At 53.0% G+C, this 23212-nt stretch overlaps 10 protein-coding genes; 6 read left to right on the top strand and 4 right to left on the bottom strand.

Moving 5' to 3' along the window:
* Positions 1 to 227: 227 nt before the first annotated feature.
* On the bottom strand, positions 228 to 1949 carry RCC_02665 (related to DCR2 Dosage-dependent positive regulator of the G1/S phase transition by controlling the timing of START; the record flags this gene model as incomplete). The annotated part of the gene is made up of 1 exon (XM_023767956.1): positions 228 to 1949. One exon carries the CDS (start codon positions 1947 to 1949, stop codon positions 228 to 230), a length of 1722 nt encoding a protein of 573 aa, XP_023623724.1.
* Positions 1950 to 2312: 363 nt separating this feature from the next.
* On the top strand, positions 2313 to 3509 carry RCC_02664 (related to tRNA (adenine-N(1)-)-methyltransferase; the record flags this gene model as incomplete). The annotated part of the gene is made up of 1 exon (XM_023767955.1): positions 2313 to 3509. One exon carries the CDS (start codon positions 2313 to 2315, stop codon positions 3507 to 3509), a length of 1197 nt encoding a protein of 398 aa, XP_023623723.1.
* Positions 3510 to 3525: 16 nt separating this feature from the next.
* RCC_02663 (related to NADH-cytochrome b-5 reductase) lies at positions 3526 to 4626 on the bottom strand (the record flags this gene model as incomplete). XM_023767954.1 has 5 exons in its annotated part: positions 3526 to 3961; positions 4011 to 4108; positions 4172 to 4369; positions 4422 to 4466; positions 4522 to 4626. The coding sequence occupies 5 exons, from the start codon at positions 4624 to 4626 to the stop codon at positions 3526 to 3528; spliced, it is 882 nt and encodes a 293-aa protein (XP_023623722.1).
* Positions 4627 to 5062: 436 nt separating this feature from the next.
* On the top strand, positions 5063 to 6013 carry RCC_02662 (uncharacterized protein; the record flags this gene model as incomplete). XM_023767953.1 has 2 exons in its annotated part: positions 5063 to 5133; positions 5182 to 6013. The coding sequence occupies 2 exons, from the start codon at positions 5063 to 5065 to the stop codon at positions 6011 to 6013; spliced, it is 903 nt and encodes a 300-aa protein (XP_023623721.1).
* A 511-nt stretch (positions 6014 to 6524) lies between these two features.
* Positions 6525 to 8559, bottom strand: RCC_02661 (related to major facilitator (MFS1) transporter; the record flags this gene model as incomplete). XM_023767952.1 has 7 exons in its annotated part: positions 6525 to 6551; positions 6606 to 6663; positions 6721 to 7280; positions 7334 to 7696; positions 7860 to 7968; positions 8025 to 8356; positions 8407 to 8559. 7 exons carry the CDS (start codon positions 8557 to 8559, stop codon positions 6525 to 6527), a joined length of 1602 nt encoding a protein of 533 aa, XP_023623720.1.
* An 852-nt stretch (positions 8560 to 9411) lies between these two features.
* Positions 9412 to 10418, bottom strand: RCC_02660 (related to QRI7-similarity to H.influenzae sialoglycoprotease (gcp); the record flags this gene model as incomplete). XM_023767951.1 has 4 exons in its annotated part: positions 9412 to 9453; positions 9518 to 9709; positions 9772 to 9855; positions 9909 to 10418. 4 exons carry the CDS (start codon positions 10416 to 10418, stop codon positions 9412 to 9414), a joined length of 828 nt encoding a protein of 275 aa, XP_023623719.1.
* Positions 10419 to 11113: 695 nt separating this feature from the next.
* On the top strand, positions 11114 to 13507 carry RCC_02659 (related to Patatin-like phospholipase domain-containing protein NFIA_019760; the record flags this gene model as incomplete). Its single annotated transcript, XM_023767950.1, has 1 exon — positions 11114 to 13507. One exon carries the CDS (start codon positions 11114 to 11116, stop codon positions 13505 to 13507), a length of 2394 nt encoding a protein of 797 aa, XP_023623718.1.
* A 2707-nt stretch (positions 13508 to 16214) lies between these two features.
* On the top strand, positions 16215 to 19050 carry RCC_02658 (uncharacterized protein; the record flags this gene model as incomplete). XM_023767949.1 has 2 exons in its annotated part: positions 16215 to 16410; positions 16460 to 19050. 2 exons carry the CDS (start codon positions 16215 to 16217, stop codon positions 19048 to 19050), a joined length of 2787 nt encoding a protein of 928 aa, XP_023623717.1.
* Positions 19051 to 19546: 496 nt separating this feature from the next.
* Positions 19547 to 20707, top strand: RCC_02657 (uncharacterized protein; the record flags this gene model as incomplete). Its single annotated transcript, XM_023767948.1, has 1 exon — positions 19547 to 20707. The coding sequence occupies one exon, from the start codon at positions 19547 to 19549 to the stop codon at positions 20705 to 20707; it is 1161 nt and encodes a 386-aa protein (XP_023623716.1).
* Positions 20708 to 21799: 1092 nt separating this feature from the next.
* On the top strand, positions 21800 to 22790 carry RCC_02656 (uncharacterized protein; the record flags this gene model as incomplete). XM_023767947.1 has 3 exons in its annotated part: positions 21800 to 22038; positions 22096 to 22392; positions 22445 to 22790. 3 exons carry the CDS (start codon positions 21800 to 21802, stop codon positions 22788 to 22790), a joined length of 882 nt encoding a protein of 293 aa, XP_023623715.1.
* Between the last annotated feature and the right edge of the window lie 422 nt (positions 22791 to 23212).

Genomic DNA, 23212 nt, shown 5'->3' with positions numbered 1-23212 from the left:
TGTCGCGGGATAAATGGTCATTTGTGTGGGTGGAAGAACCACGGCGGCTGTCCACATTCGGGTTCTGCGAGAACGCCTAGCTACGGTATGTGGAGGAGCCGACTGTAGAGTATATCAACATTCATCGTTTAGCCTGTTCTAGGCTTCGCAAAGCGATCGGGTATTCTCTTATCCTGCATGGCCGTGACGTTACATCTTAGTACTACCTCCTACAATTGTTGTGTTTCTCAAGACGGTTCGGCCAATACGTTGCCTCCCTCGACTAACACAACCTCATCGATGCGTTTCTTCGTGTCCTCACCGCAGCACTCCACCCGTTTCCAGGTCTCCAAGCGCCCAGCGTTAGTGTCGACCTCCCAGACCCTCACTCGCCGATGGAATCCCCCATAACCGGCGTATCCACCAAACCCTGATCCGCCCGCATAGCACATCCATGGACCCAAGCGGTTCTTCCTTCCCTGGTGGTGTGTCTCTGGCGCATCTGCGGGAGCATCACGCGCTGTTGGTTTTTGAGGACGTAGAGCACAATAGTCATTGACGTGGTCGTGACCACATCCTACCGCGACCACTCCCTCCTCCACGAGGGCATCATAGAAGTGGCTATTGTACGAGGGAGCTGTGACTCGCTCCTTCCACTCGCCGCCTGCGATGGTGTTCTCCTTCTCTGCATACTCGGGCAGGGGAATATGGATAAATGCTAAATCCAAGTGGATATGGCTATACTTGCTGTGGGTATGGCTTTTTTTCAGGGTCTGCGAAGTGGTGCGGAACCACTCAATCTGGCTCGGTTTCAGCCAGTCGTACCCTTTGTAGTGTTTTTCGTCCGGCGTGAGGGAGTGAGTGTCCAGCATATACAATGTCAGCGCCGAGTGCTCGGAGTTTGGAGCCAGAATTTCAACATAGTAGTTGCCAGTGCCTTCAACTTCTTCGGCACCTGCATGGCTCAGGCTGAAAGGTAGAGTCTCCATTAACTCCATCTGCGAGGAACGTCGCAAAGAGCGGCCACCTTCGTCGTCGTGGTTGCCGAATATGGCAGCATATGGTATGGATCGTTCAATCAACGGTGCTGTGATTTTGAAGATTGCGCTCTGCGTATCAGGAGCGGTGGGTCCTTCAACCTGATCCCCAGACAGGACGACGAAGTCGGGCTTCTCATCATCGAGTATGGCCTCTATAAATTCCAGCGTCCGAGGGTCAGCCTCGCAATGCGTGCTGGGCCTGTCTCCTTCTCCAATGGCGTCCCTACAGACGCCCGTGCCCGTAGATAGATGTGCATCAGACACCTGTAAGATCTTGAACTTTCCATCCTTGCGGACACGCGGTACGGGAATGCTCCTATGCTCCGACTTGGGCCTACCACGTCGTAAGCTGAGCCTCGCAGCGCGGTTACTGTTGGAACCATCCAAGAGAAGTGGAACCTGAGCCAGCTCCCAGTTGTGTCTAGGATCGACTGCGTCCGAGCCAAACAAGACATCCACAGCAGTGATGGCCTTGTCAGAGTCACTGTCATGGCGTTTGCTGCTACGCAGGATGTGAATTCCACCAGGTCTACTCTCCCACGATGCCCCATGCTCTTTGTCTCCGACCTCTGGCGCAAGCCTCCCAATTTTAATGTCCATGATGACTCTGTCATCCACGGTAAGCTCTTCTTCTTTCTTGCGCTGCACGTGCACGTAGGCACTGCTCAACCAGCCGCTCCCCAAGTAGAGATCTTTTTCGATGCGACTCCATTTTGCAGGATCCAGGCGGCAGGTCGATAGGGGATTGACCGACGAGCAAGTCGCGATGGTCACGTCCGTGATCACATTGCCAGCATGATGGGAGGGAAGTGCCGAGTGGATCGAGTCAGGTAATACCCTGTAGCGCGAATCGGCTAGGAAGACCAGCACGCAGACGAGCACGAAAAAGGCGCCAATCTGAGTGAGGGTGCGGACGATGCGGCGGGCCATGATAGCAACGGTGAAGCAGCGTGCAATGTCAAGGAGGTCGCTGCACGGCCAACGCCATGTTCTGCTGGAGCCAAACACGCAGACGGTCAAATTCCGATTCGGTTCGAAGGAGCTAGTCGTGCGGCGGGAGAGGCCGTAGCTACAATTGTAGTATGTCGACGGAAGTGTGATGGGTGAGATGTACTCGGTGTTGGAGAAAGCAAGGATGGAGGAAGTAAGGTAGGACCCTTTGTCGATCACCTGGGCAGTAGTGACAGGGGTCCCGGAAAATATATCAAGACGAGACGAGACAAAGAAGAAGGTACAGTATGACACTCGAATGAGCTCCGATATCGCCTTTCTCTCCCACCTGGCCTGATCCTCATGAGCCTACTGCTCCGCCGGCCGAAGCCTGTAAAGGTATGCTGCGCTCCTCTCCGCCGTCAATGGATCTCCAAGGACTGCCGCGCCTTTGTCGCCGGCGATCTCGTGCTTCTCAGGCAAGCTCAGGATCGCTCTGCGCCTCCAGTCCTATCCCGTCCGTTGAAGCCAGGCAAACGCATTGAAAGCCACAAGGGTGTGATCCAACACGACGACATCATTGGAAAACGAGTCCGTGATATTGTTCAAGCCAAGACGACAAGATCTGAACGACCGTCAGTCGACTATCGAATTCACGATGTGACTCTTGATGAATATGTCCGTCTGACTAAAAGACTCGTCACGCCCATCTATCCGGCCGATGCGAATCTTATTGTGCAGCTGCTGGATTTACATCCAGACACCAGGTCTTCGGTTGAGAGCGGCGAGGAGACCGCGCCGCTTGAGATTCTAGAAGCTGGGACTGGTCATGGGTCATTGACGCTGCATTTGAGCCGCGCAATACACGCTGCCAACGCTGGCGTTTCGCAATCAGGGGGCATAGCTGAAGGCGATGCTCGACGTGCAATTCTTCACACAATCGATGTGAATGGGAAGTTCTCAGCGCATGCAAAGGATGTGGTGGATGGGTTTAAGCATGGCCTCTACTCAAACAACGTTGACTTTCACATTGGGGATGTCAGCGACTGGCTCAAGACTAAGTATGCCACCCGTGGTCCAGATCCATTCTTATCGCACGCGTTTCTCGACCTGCCCTCTGCAGACACACACCTCCAAACCGTGGCGGACGCTCTCAAAACAGACGGGACTTTGATTGTGTTCAACCCTTCCATTACTCAAATCAACGATTGCGCGATCAAAATCAAAGGAGAAAAGATCCAGCTCGACCTAGAAAGGATAGTAGAGCTGGGCGTCAATGGGGGGTCGGGCGGACGGGAGWGGGATGTGCGGTTCGTACGACCGCGAGCTTTACAAAAGACTGAAGCCGAAACGGTGGCCACTGCAAGTGAGGTATCAATAGAGCCTGACGAGAGTGAAGGCAACACTCCGCCGGTCTCTGACTCGGAGGTCGCAAAAGACAAACCATGGTCCATGGTCTGCCGCCCCAAGGTCGGGGAAAGGATAACAGGCGGCGGATTCCTCGGTGTATTCAAGAAAACGCGCGACACAAAAGCCGGCGAAGTTGCCGCTGTCGATTAAAGCCACTACATTTTAGTTACCACCACTTCTCGCAGAGGACCCGGTCTTCGGACATCCCTGGCTGACTCTTCAAGAGCTTCACGAAATGATCCGTCATCTGAGGCGGACCGCAGACGTAGCTCAATGTCGATGCACGGTGGCCTTCGACATCAGCTGGTCGCGATTTGTACCCATCGATCGCTCTTACGACATCCTCTTCAGCGATTCGTCGGCCAAAAGTCCGATTTGGCAGTTTCCCATGCTCAATGGCTCCTTCTGAGTCGGTGCCTGTTACGAACAGGCTCAACGTGACATTGGAATCTTCCGCCATAGAAACGATGTCCATGAGTCGGGGCAAGAACAGGATCTTTTGAGGATCAAGGTCCGGTTCGGATTTCGTTGCATACAGAAAGTGAACTTCCTTTGGTCTGCTGGAACTTCTCATGAGGTGCGTGAAGATCGAGATGAGAGGGCTGCACTTCGTCAGCATTATCGTCATGAAGGGGTTGTAATCCGATGTACTTGATACCAACGCCCCCAGCGATGAGTACTAATCTATCGATCTTCTGGACATCGAGATGGGGAGGCGGCCAAGTGAAGCTGCCACCAACTCTGACGACCTAGTTCGGAGTTAGGTGCCGTCCTGAAATTCGATCACCTGACGATACATGAGTCGAGCTTACAATTTGACTGCCAATAATGTCTTCGCTGGGTTGCCAGAGCCATTTGCTGGGTGGATTTCTTGACTTTTGAACTGCAAGCTCTAGGTAAGGAGGTGATGTGTCGGAGGCTACAGCTTGTTGTGGAATTGACGTAAGAGTAAACCCTCCTGCGCTTGGTATTCCTGGAACGAAAGTGTCCACCCATTGACCAGGTGTGAACTGTGCTGTATAAGTTTGGGATTCGTAGATGATGGCTCGGGAAGTCTAATACCTTGATTGTACGGTTGATGACTGGAAACAGCCTCAACAATCGAACCTGTCAAAACCGATCAACTTTAAGTCTGATATCATTTATGGTCTAGAACACCCACGTTGTCATTGACTTCCTTGATGTTCGCTACAATCACGGCATGCAAGCCTTGTTCTCGGGGCTCCTCTGCTGTGCGAAACTCATGCGTCGGTCCAACCGTCGCCATGTTTCGACCTCTTGGTGTACAACCTTGCACAGTCTGCTTCAAGCTTTGACCCAAACGAAATTGAATTCTCCTTGCAATCATCGCGAAGGTGTATGGCAATGTTGATGTTGCGACCACAAAGGTGACGTTCACCAAACACTCTCATGGAGCTAACGATTCTTGGCGCAAGTGATGTGCACCTTCCAGATCAGCGTTGGTAATTGACAGGATATTCACCTCGTTAGATGTACAGAAGACATCATCATCCTGCGTCACGTCTGCAGCAATCACCAGTGCATCTCCAATTTTACATGAGAAGCAGCTGTCTGCCTTGTTGATCCGAGACAGCATCTGAGTGTCTGCAGCAGCGTCTAATCACAACGCGACTTACAATACCCCAGGAAAACTCCCAAGAAGAATGGCTCTTGCAACAGTAGCGATCCACTCAATTGGTGACATGGGCGCTGGCATCGCTCGCTTACTTCTTGCGAATGACTTTCATGTCATAGCCAATGTATCTGACAGGAGGTATAGCACTTCAGAGGTTGTCTTCATTGAGCTACGCTAATTGAACAGTCAAGCGACGCAGGAACGAGCTGCCAAATGTAAGATCGAGCTCGTGGGCTCCGATGCAGAGTTGTGCAAGACTTCCGACTACATCTTGAGCATTGTCCCTCCTCGAGACGCAATAGCAACAGCACAACGCGTTGTCGGTGCCATGTCTGGTCGAGTTCGTCCTCTTTACTACATTGATCTCAATGCTATCAGTCCACGCTCAGCCCGAGAGATTCACGATATATTCCTGAAGACTTCTCCAAATGTCAGGTACATCGACGGGGGTATAATTGGCAACCCTCCAATGCAGCAAGCAGATGGGACTTTCAAGAGACCAAGCATTCCTCTATCTGGACCGCACAGCCTCGTTGACGCGGTTCCGAGTGGAGACAAACTTCGACAGGTGCTCAATGTTCGACATATCAACGAAGTGATCGGAACTGCCACTGGTTTGAAAATGTGCTTTGCATCGCTTACAAAGGGCTTTACTGCACTGGCGATCCAGTCGTACACCACGGCTCAGAATCTCGGTGTCTTGGACGAGCTGAAGACAGAATTGGATCTCTTCTCGCCGGATACTCGAACGCGAGCCGAGAAGGGCCTGGTCAGCATGCCTCCGAAAGCATACCGGTGGATCAACGAAATGGAGCAGATAGCAGAGACCCACGAAGCAGACGGCGGATTTCTTGCTGTTGAATCCACGTTCAGAAGTATTGCAAGGGTATACGATCTAGTAAAGGAATCGGAGCTTGGTAACGAGTTTACTGAGCATCGAGTCCGTGGCCAGACCGCACAGGATGTTGCAGCGCTCATGGTAGAGGCCACTGATCGACGAAAACTGAAGAAAGACTAATCGGTTACACACGCCCCATGGATCCTTTGCAGGCTCTTCCGTGCCACGGTGGTGGGAAGGCGAGAGAAAGAATAAGATCATCACATCGCAGCCCTCGCATACTTGAGATGATCTTACACTCCAGCTTCTTGACTACTCGCTTTGGCCCCGCTACTACATCTCGACCAAAAATCGGATATCGTATCACAAGGCGCTTCGCCACAACACATAAAATGTATGGCTTGAAATGGCATTTGTGTCAGATTGYCGCTACTGCTTTGTCATTTACCATAAACTTGAACAAGTCTGCCTCCTTCTCAAGGCTTGGAGGTAAGGTTTGTAAAGTGTTAGGGTTGGGGTTGGTGTAGTCTTCTATTCAAAAACGACGAGGGAACAGGTACAATGCTACGGATCAAGTGTGGAGGGCTGAACGTTCGATATCATATGTTTTGGCGCGCGTGTGAATTTCTTTACCCTTGGCTTCCATTACTAAGAGTACCTCATCAAAGCGCTCAATGGAACTATGCTGGGTTCACTTAGCCATCACCAAAGGTTTGTTCTAGATGACGGTCAGTGAAACGATCCGATGTTCACAATACCAAGCTGGACTTACGGAGAGGAGTAATGAGGCAATGAGCGCAACAGCACCGGCGAAGATGATCATTATAAATCTATCACCAGGTCAGCTCAAAGGTCAGCAAGAAATTGGGGTTCCTGCTGGAACTCACGTCTGATCAATGGCCTCTACAATGGCGGTAAGGGCACGCATCTTCAATGACTCGTTCAGACTGTCAAGAAAACCGCCCGAGAGACCAGAGAGGGCCGACTCCAGCTGCTTGGACGAAACATCCGGTAACAAGGGCCCGAGTCCACCAAGGGCTGTGTTGACGAAGACGGCGCCTCCTACCGAAAGTCCGAGGGTGATGCCCAGCAATTGAGCGAAGAGCACAAACGCGACACCATAAGCCATATCGGCTGGTTCCAGCACCCCTTGGATGACGGCATACCCTGCTTGAGTATAGCAACCTATGCCAACACCAAGGACGATCTCCATACCAAAGACAAACCAGTCTCGGTCGTTAATTGTAAGCTGAGATAGCACAGCGCCCCCAGCAWGGATCAGTGCGGACCCAACGACGTACCAGGGCTTGTAGTGACCGAAAGCCGATACCAGAGCGCCTTGAAGCAAAACAAAGACCGTGACCGAAATAATCAGGGGTAGAAGCTGTACTCCAGAATCCAGAGCTCCAGATCCGCGTGTAAATTGGAAGTATAGCGGTATGTAGTACTGCAGTTGCGATCAGTTCATGCGGAAGCTGGGGAAGGCAGTCGACGAATTACCATGGATACCATGTTTGCGGCATTGTTAGCCGCCATGGTGACGAATAGCAGCACGGGTTCCTTTTTGAAGATAAGCTGTACAGGGAGAAGGCGTCCCTCAAAGCTTGTCAGCCAGCAATAAGCTTGCTGCAACCCGAAGACGATGAGAAGGAGGCCGGCGACAATAAAGAGTGCAATTGTTTGGCCAGAGTTCCAAGGATAGAGAGTGCCTCCAAAGTTTATAGCCATAACTGCACAAAGGAAGCCCGCAACCGAGAGAACTGTCCCAACAGTATCGTATAACTTGAAGCGGTCGCTAAGACTCATACCAGGTCGCGGATCGAAGCTGGGCAGCATGAACAGGTAGATCGGAGCGAACGCTGCCTAACAGTAAAGGACACAAGGGTTAGCAATATCTCAGACAATACCGTAGATACTGGCCCAGCGCTTTCCGAGACTTGCTGAGTTTACGATCGGACAAATACGTTGTCTTTGGCATCGTCTTCCACAATTGGCCTCGGATGCCTGTCTCTCTTCTTTTACTTACCATGACGACCAGGTTAATATAGAAGCCCCACCTCCAGGTGGCCGACGAACTCGCAAAAGCGCCACCGACAATAGGCCCGATGACATTACCAAGCCCATATGTCACGCCACTATAACATATCAGCGCCATTGTGAGCTCTTAACGATATGCGAAGCTTATCCTGACATCAGACTTAGGTACGCCGGTCGCTCGCGGTCGGTCGTATTGGCAGAAAGGAGTGTCAGAACTCCTACGTACATGCCGTTCCCACCAATACCAGCAAATATACGACCGATGATCATGCAAGCCATTTGGGGCGCCGCACCGCACATCGCAGAGCCAAGGCAGAACAGTACAGTGCACATGATGTAAAGCCATTTTGCGTTGAAAAGACCATACAGCTTGCCCGATGGAAGTGCCGCGACGAGTGCTCCGATCATGTACCCCACAGAAAGCCAGGGAAGTTGGGCTGCGTCGTCGAGAGAATCGATGATTGCAGGTACGATGTTGGCAACAATCTGGAAATCATCAGCTCGAGTGAAATTGTAGAAGCCTACATTGGATGTACAGTGTTATCCATTGCGTGGAATAGAATGCTGGATAGAATGGAGATGACCACGAGCACCCATTTCGCACCGTGCAACTCACGCGGCGATGCTGGTACCTCTCTCCAAACGTTGCTCGGATCAGCATCACCCTTTTCATGCTCGATTGCATCCATTGCGATAGTGTGGCAATTTTTAGTACCTGGGGTGGATGTTTGTGATGTCGAAGTGAGCGTCCGCTTTGGCGAGTTTGCTGAGCGCTGCCGCGGGTGTCCCCAACTAGCGCCAAACCTTATCGTTGCGTGAATCTCATTAAAATTGGTCCACGATTTTGCCGGCATGGCGAACGCGATCCTAGTATGTGACATTATTCTACCTATGGACCATGAATGACTTCGGTCGTCACACGTTCCTCCACTTTCAGCGAAGAATACCGGTTAACGTCTATCTCGACGCATCGGTGCAGAACGCGCCGCCAGGTGGACCACAGCTTAGCGAGGTTCTCGCCAACCCCAGTCCAGTGCAAAATTCGGCGCGACTTATACCGACTTCAGGGATATTGAACCCGATGCGTGAGCGAGCTGTAACTGCCATACTCAAGCAGTACGTCCAGATGTTCGCTATGTGTAGAGCTGCGCATATGTATTTGCTGGATGTTCCTCCTTCGGGAAGTACTTGGCCATGGTCGTGAGGGTATCTGCTCTGTTTCTCCAGCAGTAGCACGATTTGACTCAAGGATCTGTCTCACATTGGTCGAAAGTGGCAGAGAAAACGTCCTTCGTCATCAGGAGGTAATTGCCGTTGCCGAATCGCTGCGGTATAGCTTCCCAATACCTGACGGCGGTATGGGGAGTTCAGCTTTCATACTATGACGGGCCATCGGTTAGAAAGGGCTCAAATGCAAAGAGCAAATGGCGTGCAATGTACGATATCGCAGACAGCTTTGACGGGACCACGCTGCGTGTTGTCTCACTCTAACTTCTGCGAAGCATCGTGACGAGTGCGACATGAGTAGAGAAGGCAATGTTCTACGACGCAAATATGTATTCAGGAGCTATTTCGTCCATAGCCTGCAATCAGAAGGCGTCGGTCAGCCGACTTCCGGGATATTGAAGGGAGCCAGGGAATACGTACCCATCTGCGAATAGGCTGCACCTCCAGCGAAGTGCGGTAACCGGCCTGCCACATTTCAATTGCGGCCCATGCTATCATCAAAGCGTTATCTGTGCAGAGGCTGATGGGAGGAATCTCAATGCGGATATCTGCGAAGCCTTGGGCATCCAGAGTTGAGCGCAGAACATGTCGGAGGAAGCTGTTCGATGCGACCTGCAGAAAATTGTTAGCACAAATGGCCGACGTAGGAAGGAATCTAAAAGTTGCGAGCGTACGCCGCCTGATACGACAATGGTCTTGACATTGTCACCTGCACCAGTGAGATGCAAAAGTATACGCGAGGTGAGGTGTTCGAATGCCTGAAGAGTAGAGTCAGATCGTGTCTCGTAGCCCAAATTTCCAGCGGACGTACCACTCGTTGCACTTCGCGGGCCATTTCCTGCCGCTCTTCGATACTGATCTCCTCTGGATTACGTGCGTCCATGGTAGAACGACCATCAGGGTTTATTGCTCGAGTCATGAAGCGCTCGACGTTATTGAGTAAGCCGCTGAATGAGAAACACATTCTCCGTGAAGTCTTCTCGCCGCTTTTGGAAGCAGACAGCGGCGGAGTGAGGGCCCAGTTCCATTGGGTCTTCCTAGGACGCAGCTCTTCCTGTCGTCGAGATGGCGGCGTATACCCATACTCAGGATCACTGCCGTCAAACGCGAACTGCTCCAGAGCTCTGCCGTAGGGAGCTTGTAGCAGCCTGGGCGGCAGAATGGTACGAGCGGCTTTGTCCAAACAATCTCCGAGTGCAATATCCTGAGTGGACGCGAGAATGGTATGCGCGACAAGACTCATTGAGCTGATCAGTAGGGTGTGCCCGCCGCTAGCCAGCACTGTCAGAAATGGAAACGCTGGTCCCGTCGATCCGTTCATGGCTCCAACCAGTCTCGGAGTAAGAGCATGAGCTTGCATGTGGTGGACTCCAATAAATGGCTTGTCCAAGGCAACGGCAAGGCCTTTTGCTGTGTCAAGCCCGACTGATAGATTGCTCCGCATACCAGGACCGCGAGTCACCGCGATAAGATCCGGTTTGGGACATATCTTCAAAGCCCTCTGGAGAAGAGGAGCAAGACTTTTGCGGTGGGAGTGAAGCGCCACCAGGGGATGGATGCCATTGTAATCAGCATTGTCCGCTGTGATGGTTTCGTGAAAGTGGACTTTCAGTTGAGATGMAGTTCCCGGTAGAAATTCTGCGACTGCCACCGATGTATCGTCACACGAAGTTTCGATTGCGATGGTAGAGACGTGCCGCCATCCGTATCGGTTCACATACTTTCGGCCAGTGCCTACCACGCCGTTGCGCAGGAGTGGCAGCAYGTATTGGGAAGTTGAAGGTTGTAGCAGTCAAAGTCGTCCTTTGTTGCTGGCAGGCGGAGCTTACCGCGAATTCGGGAGCGGATCGGCGGATCGACGTCGGGTTGAATAGTGGGGACCGTGTCATTCACCTGAAGGTCATGCTACTCTACTTGCACCTCACTGTCGTGATACCTAGGAACTAGCGTTCGTTACGAGATGGAATAGCCGATCACAGCTGCGTCGCCGTGCGACTGCATCTGAAACATAACACCATGGACAAGGACAAGAAGACAGACGGACCTAGTGTCAACTCCGCTGAGGCATACGATTACCGCCTGCTTCCCGACTTCGACAATGACTTTTACGCMGACGACGACATCCTCGCATTTGCATCTGCGCTCGCAGCGCCTGAGACATTGACGGCTTCGCCTTCGGAGGAGGATTTGTCAAGCCTCAAGCGGCAAAACACCGAATTCATCACCGCCCTTAACGACTGGCGGCCGGTCCGCCAACGCAAGGTTCGTCGCCCCGGAGAGCTCGCATCTGGCAAGAAGCGCAAGAGTGCTGGAAAGTCTCGAAGGGGCAAAGATGAGACGCGTGAAGGCTACACATACTCTTTCGCCAAGTACCCGCTGCTATTATTCGTCTTCGGGTGGATATCCCTGTTGGGTGTGTGCTACCTGTTCACCCGCTTCTACATATACCTATATGAACAATACGTGACATGGCGTGGATTGCGGGACAAATTGCGAAAGGAGCTCAGGCGACAGGACAACTACGAAGATTGGGTGGAGGCAGCCAAGAATCTGGACCGCCACTTGGGCAACGACGATTGGAAAGCGGAAGATGAGGGGTCCTATTACGATTGGAAGGTCATACGCCAGGTGGTGCGGCAATTGAGGAGGCTGCGTGTCCAAGCAGAAGAAGATGAGCGAGATGATGATCGTCGGACCGGACGAGGCGGGCGTCGACCCATGGACGAACTTCGGGAGGTCCTTCAAAGCTGCGTGAAAGACAACTTCGGTGGCATCCAAAATCCGCGTCTATACTCGGAGACGTACTACGGAACGAAAGACCTGCTGCAGACGTATGTGAACGAAACAGCGGAATCTCTGAAATTCGTATTCTCTAGCAACCAGCTCTCACACGCGGAAAAGCGACAGCTCTCGAAGCACCTGTCTGCAAATTTTGGACGCACTGCACTTTGTCTTAGTGGAGGTGCGACTTTTGCATATTACCATGTCGGTATCGCCAAGGCGCTGCTTGATGCAGGTCTGCTGCCCAACATCATTACTGGAACATCAGGAGGCGCGCTGGTGGCTGCTTTATTAGCCACACGATCTGATGAAGAGCTCAAGAAACTACTCGTTCCTGCTCTGGCGTTTAGGATAACTGCTTGCCACGATCCTTTCAGAGTTTGGTTCATGCGGTGGTGGCGCACGGGCGCACGCTTCGATTCCGTAGATTGGGCCAGGAGGTGCAGCTGGTTCTGCAGAGGGAGTCTGACCTTTCTCGAAGCATATCAGCGCACCGGACGAATCTTGAACGTCTCTTGTGTGCCCAGTGATCCGCACTCGCCTACTATCTTGGCGAACTACCTGACGGCTCCAGATTGCGTTATTTGGTCTGCTGTGCTTGCCTCGGCTGCCGTGCCTGGTATCCTAAACCCAGTTGTACTCATGAGGAAACGATCAGATGGCGCACTTGAGCCATACAGCTTCGGGCATAAGTGGAAAGACGGCAGTCTTCGCACGGACATCCCTTTGAAGAGCCTGAACCTTCACTTCGGCGTCAACTTCAGTATTGTCGCCCAGGTGAATCCCCATGTTTCGTTGTGGTTCTTCTCCTCACGGGGAACCGTAGGTCGTCCGGTAACCCATCGTCGTGGCCGGGGCTGGAGAGGTGGCTTTCTGGGATCTGTGATCGAGCAATTTATCAAACTCGACCTCCAGAAATGGTTGAAAGTATTACGCCACTTGGAGCTACTTCCTCGCCCAATGGGACAAGATTGGAGCGAGGTTTTCCTGCAACGCTTCAGCGGAAGCATCACCATTACACCCAAAACTAAAGTCTCTGATTTCCCCAACATCTTGTCCGACCCTACCATGCCGCGCCTCGCAGCCATGATCAAAGCCGGACAGATGGCCGCCTGGCCCAAACTCAAGTTCATCTCCAATCGCATGACGGTTGAGAAGATCATAGAAGAAGCCAGAGAGGCAACGAGACCTGCCGAGCTTCCCTTCCCCACCCCACTACCCCAGGAGAAAGAACTTCTCGGATCTCAGCTGAGTGAAGAGGATCTCGTAGGACTCCTGGAGAAAGCGCGGGCGGGTGTCAATCGCCCACTTCCGGAGAGGCAGGACTCACCGTCATTCACCAAGCGCATGTCCAACTTTTGGAGTAGAACACAGGAACCCACCCCTCGTACAAGCTCCGAGACTGCACGACCGACTGTGAAAGAGCTACAGGCTGCAACGCCCACATCTCACACGCGGTCCAACAGTCGCAAGGGCAGCGGCGTGATGGACGAGCTGGTTCGTCAGAGTAGAGTATTCTTTGACGATTTCGACGAGTCGGAAGCAGATCTAAGTGCTGTTGAAGATCCGGAGCTTGACCATGAGGATACCGGAGAGGATGAGCATTCAGAAAACGGCCTCTCCATCTGAGCAATGCAGCAAGCTTTTGGGTGCAGGATGGACGCACAGAGATAGGCCTTGACTCGGACTAGGTAGACCTTGGGGGGGATGCGACGAGGAGAGAGTTGCTTGAAGCTTTGAGCATTTATGGAGTTTTTGACTGAATGGGCAATAACTAGATCGAATACCGATAGAACGATAAAGAAGCGATGAGGAGCCGCTTGAAAGACTTGGGGCAGGGTGTTCCGGCGCCGAGGTCGTGCAGTTTTAGACGAGGCTCTTTGCATGAATACCTGGATATGCCGTCAGAAATTAGACAACGGCCGTGGAAGATGCTTGTAAGACAGCAAGCTTCATGACTGATAAGATCACAACTCCGAAGAACGTGTTCTGCCCCGTCATTCCGCGCCTTCGGGTGCAAAGCTTCAAGTCAATGGAAGCGCAAGTTCAGGTGGCGAAGCTTCTCCCGGACATGTACGGATAGCCCGGTTGGGTATACGCCTTGCCTCAGTCCGATGTGCCGAACGTCAGTCTCTAGAGTCCGAGGAGGTTGTTCAGACCTACTGAGTCATTTGGAGCATCATAGCGCTGGCGCGGTCGGCAGTGACTCGATTCGTCCAAAATTACAGCGAAAGCGGATCTTTAGCTGTTAAGAACAACTTCCGACGCACAGAGACGCTGTATGAGCCTAGAGTTGCGACGGCTTCGGTGGTACCACTCCTTGTCAGCCGTACACGCCCTTCCATGCATTCTTCCCGGCCTGTTCGCACGGAAGTTCTACTTGTTATGGCTTCGAGATTTTAATCAAGATGAAACGAAGATTCTCAAGGCGGAATTTGCTCGGATCGCCTGAGCTATGTCGGAGAAAAGAGTAACTCACTAGATGGCGAACCGCTACCCGAACGAATTGTTAACATTCGCTTGGTGCATCGAGCTACGATGGAATGAAGCAGCCTGCCAAGGTGGAATACATAATTGCAACAGACTGACGCTCCCACTTCGACTCACGTTATGAAGAGGGCCGCAGCTTGATGTGAGCGATATGGTGACGATGGTCGCGAAGGTAATGTAATACAAGAAGGCAGCTGTACGGTTTTGGTTGCAGCGCAGGAGACTGGTGGTACATGCACTGTCTGGGATCTAGGTCTGAGGCGCTGGGCCGRAGGCGGAATCTTGTCCTGGCTTCTCTAGGATTGGCGCAGAGAAACGGCACAAATGATGAGATGACAGGAACAGTGTGTACTATTTATGAWATGCGTGGCAAGTCAATTAGTAGTTATCCAATTAATAGGCATCCAGAGGGTTCTATCCGTACTCCGTCCAGGACAGTGAGCGTCGTCTCGAGTCTGCTGTATTCTTCCACGAGTCGCACAGTCTGTTGTCATGATCCATAGCACGCAAGGAATAACTTAGTAGCAGTCCGGTATGAAGAGCGAGTGCTTGGCCCACTGCGGTTCGGAAAACCCCATGAGTGCAAATGTTCCGGTAGCACAGGCTACGGCTGCGTACAGTCAATTGCCGGTCGCGTCACTCGCGTGGCTGCTGAAACCGGGGTTGTTGAGCCTGGGCCATCGAATCTCGATAGCACAGTCTTGCGGTGCGGAGAGGAGCGAGAGGCGATGCCAGAGGTTCATGCCGTGCTCTTCGAAACCAGCTTCCACGGCTGGAGTTGTCTTGGAACCACTCAAAGGGAGTCAGGCGTCAGCAATATTATTCGTTGTCCGACGCTTGCTGCTCATGATGATTATTAGGTATTCTCGAAGCGCTGTGGAAGGGCTGGCGAGCTGGGCACTTCCCTGTCAAAGCGTTACAGGGTAGAACGTGAGCTTGCGTTGATGATGAGGCTAGGTACTGGGCTTCGAGCGGCGGAGTCTTACGACGGATAGTAGCGTGAACAGGCATACCTGCAGGATCTTATCCGCATACAGGAATATCCACCCAGCGCGCTTTTAACTCCTTGAGCGTGTGAGCATGAATCGGACTTCATACATCTTCAGCCATCTGAATGGCCCGTCATCTTTGTATGAGGATGAGAAAAGGAGTGGAAGGCTGTCCAGACCACTCTAGCGATCGTGAAAACACGAAGTGCCCTGTGTTGGGACTTCGGAATATCCTCGCGTGCAGATTACAATGTCGCGTCCCGCACTAGCTTTGACCCTTGCGAAACAATACACGCCTTCGAATGCTTCTAGAAGCTGGTGAAGGATGAGGGACTCGGATTAGTGATGTGACCCATGCGACTTGCTGTTGCGGTTGATCACCACGCCGTCCGTTGCAATTCCGCTCTCTACCAGCACCCGGACACTACGTAACGCCTCTGGGCGACTGCGATGGACAGGCATATCCGCTGAACGAGGCTTGTAACCGGCACCCGGGGGGCATTACCCATTCCTCACGCAAATTGCATCTGCAGACTGCAGACTAGTAGCGACGGTACTACATACCAACCGCTGCGGTGTTGTCGTTCGCTGTTGCCGCACCGCACTGCACCTCCATGTCTCCTGCTCTATAGATACGCCTTGCGCATTCCTGCTTGCCGCCACCATTCACTCCCGCGATTTCGTCGACTACTGCCACCACCACCACACCACAACCACCACCACGATCGCCGCGCTGTGCAACCTGCACTCACCACATTTCGTGCGGCCGCGACGGCGTCCCCGATCCGCAACGCCTTGGGCACCACTCTCCGTCGAGTGTCGTGCATGCGACCGTCTATTGCGCAGGTGTTTCGCAAATGGAAGAAGCCGATGACGGGCAGTGTAGTGTCGTCTACTTCTGCCCAGGGACCGACCATGAGATATCAGCCCTCTACCATGGCTCCAATCCGCCAGCTCTAGCGGCGCGCGACCGTGTGCAGTACCCGTCGCGAGCGGATGTATACRATAATGTGCGCCGGCTGTTGGACGTCGACCAGGGCAGCTTTCGGCAAGGTGGGAGCTTGTCCATGCCTGTTTTGCTCTCCATATTGACAGTGTACAGTATTTGTCAGTTCGCGATCTGCAGAGTGTGCCGACAAATTATCCACATTTGCAAGCAAAGGCAACACTGTCGTCTTGGTGGAGTTCAACGATGGAGGTGCGAATGCGCAAAACTCGGAGGCATTACTATTCCTGCGCAGCCTCGTCGCCGATGTGGAGAAAGGACGGCATCCACAGCGCGTTGCAGCCTTTGTGCTCGTGAGCAGCGACGCTCAGAACGAATCGGAGGAATCCTGTGAAAGTCCTTACCTGGAGTCTGGCGCCATTGATACCATGCGGAGTCCCCTCTGCTCCGATGCCATGGATCGATTAGTGGGGCATGTCAAAGAGGTCACCAGGAWGCCTGCGCGACATCTTGCCTCCGATATGGCGCGCAATTTAATCATCAGCATCGCAAGTAATGTCGAGCCTCGCGTTGCGACCCATCGACCGGATGAGCTCCTTTCTTCGCAGCGTAGAGCCGCAGTTGAAGACGCAGTCGCGAAGTGGCACTTCCCTGCTCATGAGTTCGACATGGACGAGTTGGCATACGCCGCTTTGGTCATGCTGGAGCATATCTTGCGCCATCCAGCACTTAGGCAGTACGGCCTTGCAAGGCCTGAGCTCATGACTTTTATTCTTGCCGCAAGACGACAATACAAGCATGAGCGAGAGGTGCATTATCACAATTGGCGGCATGCTGTTGACGTGACTCAGTCACTGTATTGTTTCCTGTGCGACGTGCGACTCTGTCTACCGTCAGACCCTGCTGCTGCCCCAAAGAAGGAACTCAGCGCATTGGAGCAATTGTTGACGCCCTTCGACGCGTTGATCTTGCTCGTCTCGGCTGTGGGACACGATGTTGGCCATCCGGGTGTCAACAATGCGTTTCTCGTGGCGAGCGGCAACCAGCTGGMCCACGTATACAACGATAAATCTGTCCTGGAGAACTACCACTGTGCCGCCTACTCGCAGCTCATCCGTCGGCACTGGCCTATCTTGGGTAACATTGCGCTATTCCGATCGACCATKATCACTACCATATTGGCTACGGATATGCAGCGTCATTTTGAGTACATGGGGTACCTTCGTGAACTCAAGCAGAAAGTGGCGAAGAGCGACATGCATCTGGTCGATTGGAATGAGAAAGATCGAGAACATGCACGAGAGCTGGWAATGGCGTTGCTCATAAAGGCAGCGGATATCTCAAATGTCGCACGACCTTTCGAGATATCCGCTCAATGGGCCAAGATCCTGATGAATGAATTTTCGCGACAGGGCGAGCTGGAACAAGAATTGCAGATTCCTACATGTCTGTTCGGTGGTCCACCGAACAAAGAGGATGCCCTGGCCGCAGCGCAAAGTCAGAAAGGCTTCATGAATCTTTTTGGTCTACCACTTTTCCATGGGATTTCCGAGGTCATGCYCAACCTTTCTTGTACTTTGCCGGAGCTGGAAAAGAACAATGACGTGTGGGAGAAACGGATTGCCGAAGAGACGAGGCGGCAGGAAGCTCATATCCAACGCGGCAGCTCTCTGCTGACGTATGGCTCCGTATCATCCGAAACGGTCGATGAAGCCCGAACACGACAGCGCCAGGGCGAATCGCAAGCGGCTTCAACTGTTGTCCCACAGACACCCACATCGCCCACCAGGAGACAGGCACTTGGTGAAACACATGGGTCGTCATCCAGGAACACCACGGGCGAACACCGTCAGCGTGCAAGTTTGGGGGTGCCAACGAGCGAGCAAAAGCGAGCATCCACGCCCGTGCTGTGGCCCAGTGTGTTGCAGCTCTCTCCAACTGGAGGGTCTAGCAGACGTTCGAGTAAAGATGTTGCCCTCAACCACATGCATGAAATCACCTACGCTCAACACAATATGGCTGCAGCTGCTGCCGTCGCCGCAGCAGGATCAAGGAGAGGATCGGCAGATACCAGTTGGCAGATTAATCAAAATTATCCCGGATCTAGACGTGGCAGCAAAGACGACAGCTTAACAACAATTCTGGTCACGAGTCAGGGTAGTCCAGGCTCTCGCAGTCCGCCCTCCTCGCCAGGTAGAAATAGCAAGCCTGAGTCCCCGAGTAGAGCTGCCGCAACGGTTGCTACAGCGGTTGCTACAGCCATACAGAGGAGGAGCTCGACCTCCAACCAGAACCCTGCTCTGCCGCGGCCTTCCGTTCAGTCATCAGGATCCAGAACGACAACTTCAGCGACCGCCACGACTGAACAACAACCGTCCTCAACTCAGGCATCGTCTCTCGCGCCCATAGACCGCGATAGCATAAAAGCAGCCGATCGTCATAAAGGTTCAAGCGATGGATCTCCCGACACCTGGCAACATGGAGGCAACAGTATACATCACGATTCTGCCACTTCCGCCTTGCCAAGTACTACGGCTCCGGAAGGTCTCGCCTCGTCCAAGCCTGACTCGCCACGCGCCATAGCACGCGTAGCTAGTGGAGACTCGGAGATTTCTAGCAGTGATGCTCGCAAGTCCGTCCCACCCTTGCGCGAAAGTCGCAGTCGCAGTCGGCTCCGCGGTCTCAAGTTCTGGAAGAGGCGCAGGGGCGATACGACAGGCCTCGAGTCTGGGGAGAGTACCCCTTAGCTTGTACTACTCAAAGTATCGTTGCGCCGTGATATTAGGGGTTCTGACAGCATTAGCGAGGAGCGTTTGTGGCAAGGTAGTGAAAGCGGTCGGGTTCATCGTCAACAGCACAGGAAGCCCGGACCAGGCGCAGGCGCATTCGACGTGGCGACAGTGTGGTGATACACGAAACATGATTACGACCGGGATGATAGAGGCAAAGTTTGATGTACGAGTAGATACAATGCCTGTATGAGTTGCGGTTGTTGATTCGTTCCAACGATCTATCGAAGAAGACGGGAGGGTTGTCTTTTGTTGATGTCGGATCTCTGGCACCCTGATGTAGGTACCGTCCCGTCTCGATCGGAGACCCACGGACCTAGCCGTGCGCTAATGCAGGTGCGCTCCTAGCGTACATACTTTATTAAGTATTCGGGCACCTCCCTATGACATACAATCAAACTCCACTTGCTAGTGTCGACAACGACCTGCATCCCATCCACAACCCACGCACGCCATGGAGAGGGCACCATCACCGCCGTTGACGCCGATTCGCTCGTACATGTCACCGATCGAAACGTCAACGTCACCCAGCTCACAGTATCGCGAGCATCTGCGGCGCCGGACAAGCAGCTTTTCCTCTAACAACGATCGGAGTCCCACCACACCGCGCGATCGCCACCGCTTTTCAAATGCCTCGCAGCTTTCCGCAGACTTTGGTATGGCCGGCGATGAAGAGCCAGGCGGTGGAAATTTGGGCAATCTGGCCGATGAACTTGATCAGTTGAGCGATGAAGAGTACGAAGAAGGCGTGACAGAGGAGGGCGGCGACGGGATGGAGGATCCGAGCAAGGAGGAGATATCGCGAGACTCGGGCATCGATGTCTCGTATGCCAATTCATCACAAAGTGGGTCCTCACACCACGTTCGCAACTTCTCAAAACCCTTTGGCGGCAACGGCGACAAGCCGCCCGATGGCCACCATGAGCCCGAGGCTGATCGGGACGAGGAGTCTGCCAAATTTTCATCTGACCTGGAGGATTTCATGACCACCATCGCGCGAATGACTTCGTACACCACCACTTCCGAGGATCCTCTCATCCCACGCACAATTGCGCAGCTACAAGATCTGGGCAACCAAACGAGTCTGGAGGCTGCTGCGCAGAGACTCACCACCTCGACCAATAGCACAACTTCACACCTCAACGCCCAAAGCAAAAGCCTACAGACTCTGGCCCAGAGTCTATATCCCATGTTTGCATTCTCAGCTCCACTCGATCCTGGCATCGCCGAGGAAACCATTCCGATGGTAGAGTCATTACAAGAGCACGTCCCGCACCCTGATTTGCTTACCGTGCAGAAACTTCAGAGGCTTGACCGTGAGACGGCAGACGTTCTGCATGCGCTGTCCCAGATTACAGACACCCTTCAAATGGGCAAGCAAATCACTACAACGGCTGCTCGTAATCTGCGTCAAACTCAGACTATGGTCATTGAACTACGGAGGGAGCAGGAGCGCGCGGAGCTCGCGAGGCACGAACTTGCAAAGAGTGATTGGGACGAGAAGCTGCAGAGTCGATGGTGCGGCACTGAGTGCAAAGACATCATTTCGGGATTCGAGGATCAATGCAAGATGCTGAGGGGGCGCTTGGAAGAATCAATGGAAGCTGGCGCGTGATTGATTATGAATGATACCCCTTTTGTTTACTTTTCTCTGATGATGGGAGCTTCGAGGTCGCCGTGGTTGAGAAGGAATGGTGGAGGTAGCAGTCGCAGAAGGGCTGTACGCTCTGACGCCAACCAAATTTTAGCGAACATTCCGGACTTCTCTGTCCACCTCTGTCCATTGCCATGAATAATTTCCCGCGTTCTGCATGAGACTGCATCCATTCAGATGCTGTTAACAACGGCGCCGTCGGCCGACCTACATGGTGAGTAGTTCTCAACAACCTTGGAACAGATGGCCCGATGGCGTTTGAAAAAAATGTGAGGGGTCGATTGCGGCATGTACGATCCAAGAGCAGACCGGTAGGTCCCCCTTCATTGACTGCTCTGTCAACGGAGGCGTCTTCGCCGGCGTCTACAAGTCTAGATTCAGGACGGTCCATACATGTGAGGTAGTAACAGAAGCTCAATGAAGCATGTAAGTGCTTCGTTGCGCGTCAAGCAAGCCGCTGCACCTCCAAGTGACAGTGCGCTCCAAACGGGGCGATTACATGTGGCTACCAAGCTGGCCACCAATGCAAAGCTCTTGTTGAATAGTTGTGATGAAGCATTTCGCTGCACAAAGCAAATGTGAACCTTGTGGGATCCTTGCATCTTTGTGGTCTGCTCGCCATTCACCAGTCGAACCTTAAATCCCACAACTCCACTCACGGACCTGGCGCCAAAGCTCGCAACCTCACTGGCTGCTCCAGGCTCTGAGGTGACAGAACCAGCATGCAAGGCAGTGTGCCGACCTGCGTGATGTGCCACTGGCGGCGCATGGGTTCGTGCGATGTCCTACATGTAAGTATGGAGGCTTTGATTCTCCCTTGCACTTCAGCCCCCTCGCGTACTTAATTCTCGATGTAAAGTGTACCGTCGCGACGGTTCGAAAGAGAAGCAGACAACGGAGACGGAGACCAACACATCTGAGACTGTCCTGCACCGGCAGCCCGCGCCAGTGCGCCTACGCAGCGCCCCCAAATCGCCCTACGCATCCAGATCCGACACTACCTCTGCCCTGCGCGAAGGCGGCCGCAGGAGTCGCCGAAGTAGCGTTGCCAGTATGAGGATGATGCTCGCGCACCGGTGGAGAGTGCCCAAGATTTTCATCGGACTCATGATGATCGAGTTCGCGTTGACGGTCGCCAACCTAACGCTCGTCGGAGTGGCACATCCGAATACCTACCGGACCAAGCTCTGGCAGAATGGATTCGACAAAGGCTTCAACAGCGCGCCGAGCTCAATACTATACGATTTGGCAAATTGGAGGCCGGCGCATGTTCCTGAGATATGGAGTAGCTAGTACGTGCATGGAGAGACAACTTCGAGTACGGCAAGAGAATGCTAACATAAGTGTAGTATGACCACCTTCAACATGGTGATATCCGTCGTGAGCATGTTCATCCTGCTCGTCAAAAGTGCGATGTTTGTGCTCCACGTTTTCATACCAGTTATCAGTGTATTTGCGCATGCGCTGCTGGTCGCTCTGTATTCGGTCAGCATATACAACCAGTCCAGGCCAGACACCAGCGATCCAGATTTACGCTCGGGAAGCTTGCCATGGTATCTCAGTAAAGGTTGCAGCTATGCCGACGCAGCGAACAAGGGGTACTGCTTACAGGCGCGGGCTACCTTCGCGGTGGCTATTGTGATGACGTGAGTGACAAAACGACCTGTGATGAATAATGACTCTGACCATGAAACATAGTCTCCTTTTTGCGCTGTATCTAGGCTACTCCATCTGGAGTCTATTTCCCACGCAGGGGGAGAGGGTAGAGCGAGAGGCAGATTATCAATCTGACCTGGAGATGAAGAAACTCTCCATGTATGGCATGGATGATGATCTGAGCCGGGAGCAGAGAAGAGAACAGAACAGGGCGATTTTCCTCAACCTTCCCAAAACTCCGACATTTGCTCCTCCCTTCACCCCTCGAACCACTGCTTTCCAACAGCTCTCCGGTGGGCAGGTTGGTGGATATGGAAACCGCGGGGGCGCGGGACCGACGACCCCTCTTCCATTCAGGGAGCAATATGGCAAAACGGATGCGCGATGAGTGGATGTTGATGAAGGCTCAGTACATGTCTATAACGAGCAATGAACAGAATAATACACTTGCATGTGGTTGTGCAGTATGACTTCACTCATCTTTCAGATTGCACGTGCCTCTTCCATTCTTAGTCTGGCGGTGGGGTAAGTTTTGATATCGAACTTCGTCAAAGGGCACACTGTTTTTGTTCCCCTCTCATCACACTTACTGCCACCACACAATCGAACCGGCTTGTCAAACTCGTGTCCAAATCTTCGATCAAGGCACAACTAGCCAACAGTCGCTCCTTGCTTGACTCACCGCCGAGCTAAACGACCATAACGAACCGCCCTCTCCCAAACCCCATCTACACGCACATTGCCAGCATGGAGCAATAGGCTGGCTTTCGCTGCGCCTAGCATGCTTGTCATAGTCTGATTGGAATTACC

The sequence above is a fragment of the Ramularia collo-cygni genome (assembly GCF_900074925.1).
Source record: "Ramularia collo-cygni strain URUG2 genome assembly, contig: RCC_scaffold03, whole genome shotgun sequence".
Classification (NCBI taxonomy): Eukaryota; Fungi; Ascomycota; class Dothideomycetes; order Mycosphaerellales; family Mycosphaerellaceae; genus Ramularia; species Ramularia collo-cygni.
Note: the sequence above shows the minus strand (reverse complement) of the source record. Positions and strands in the feature narration are given on the sequence as shown.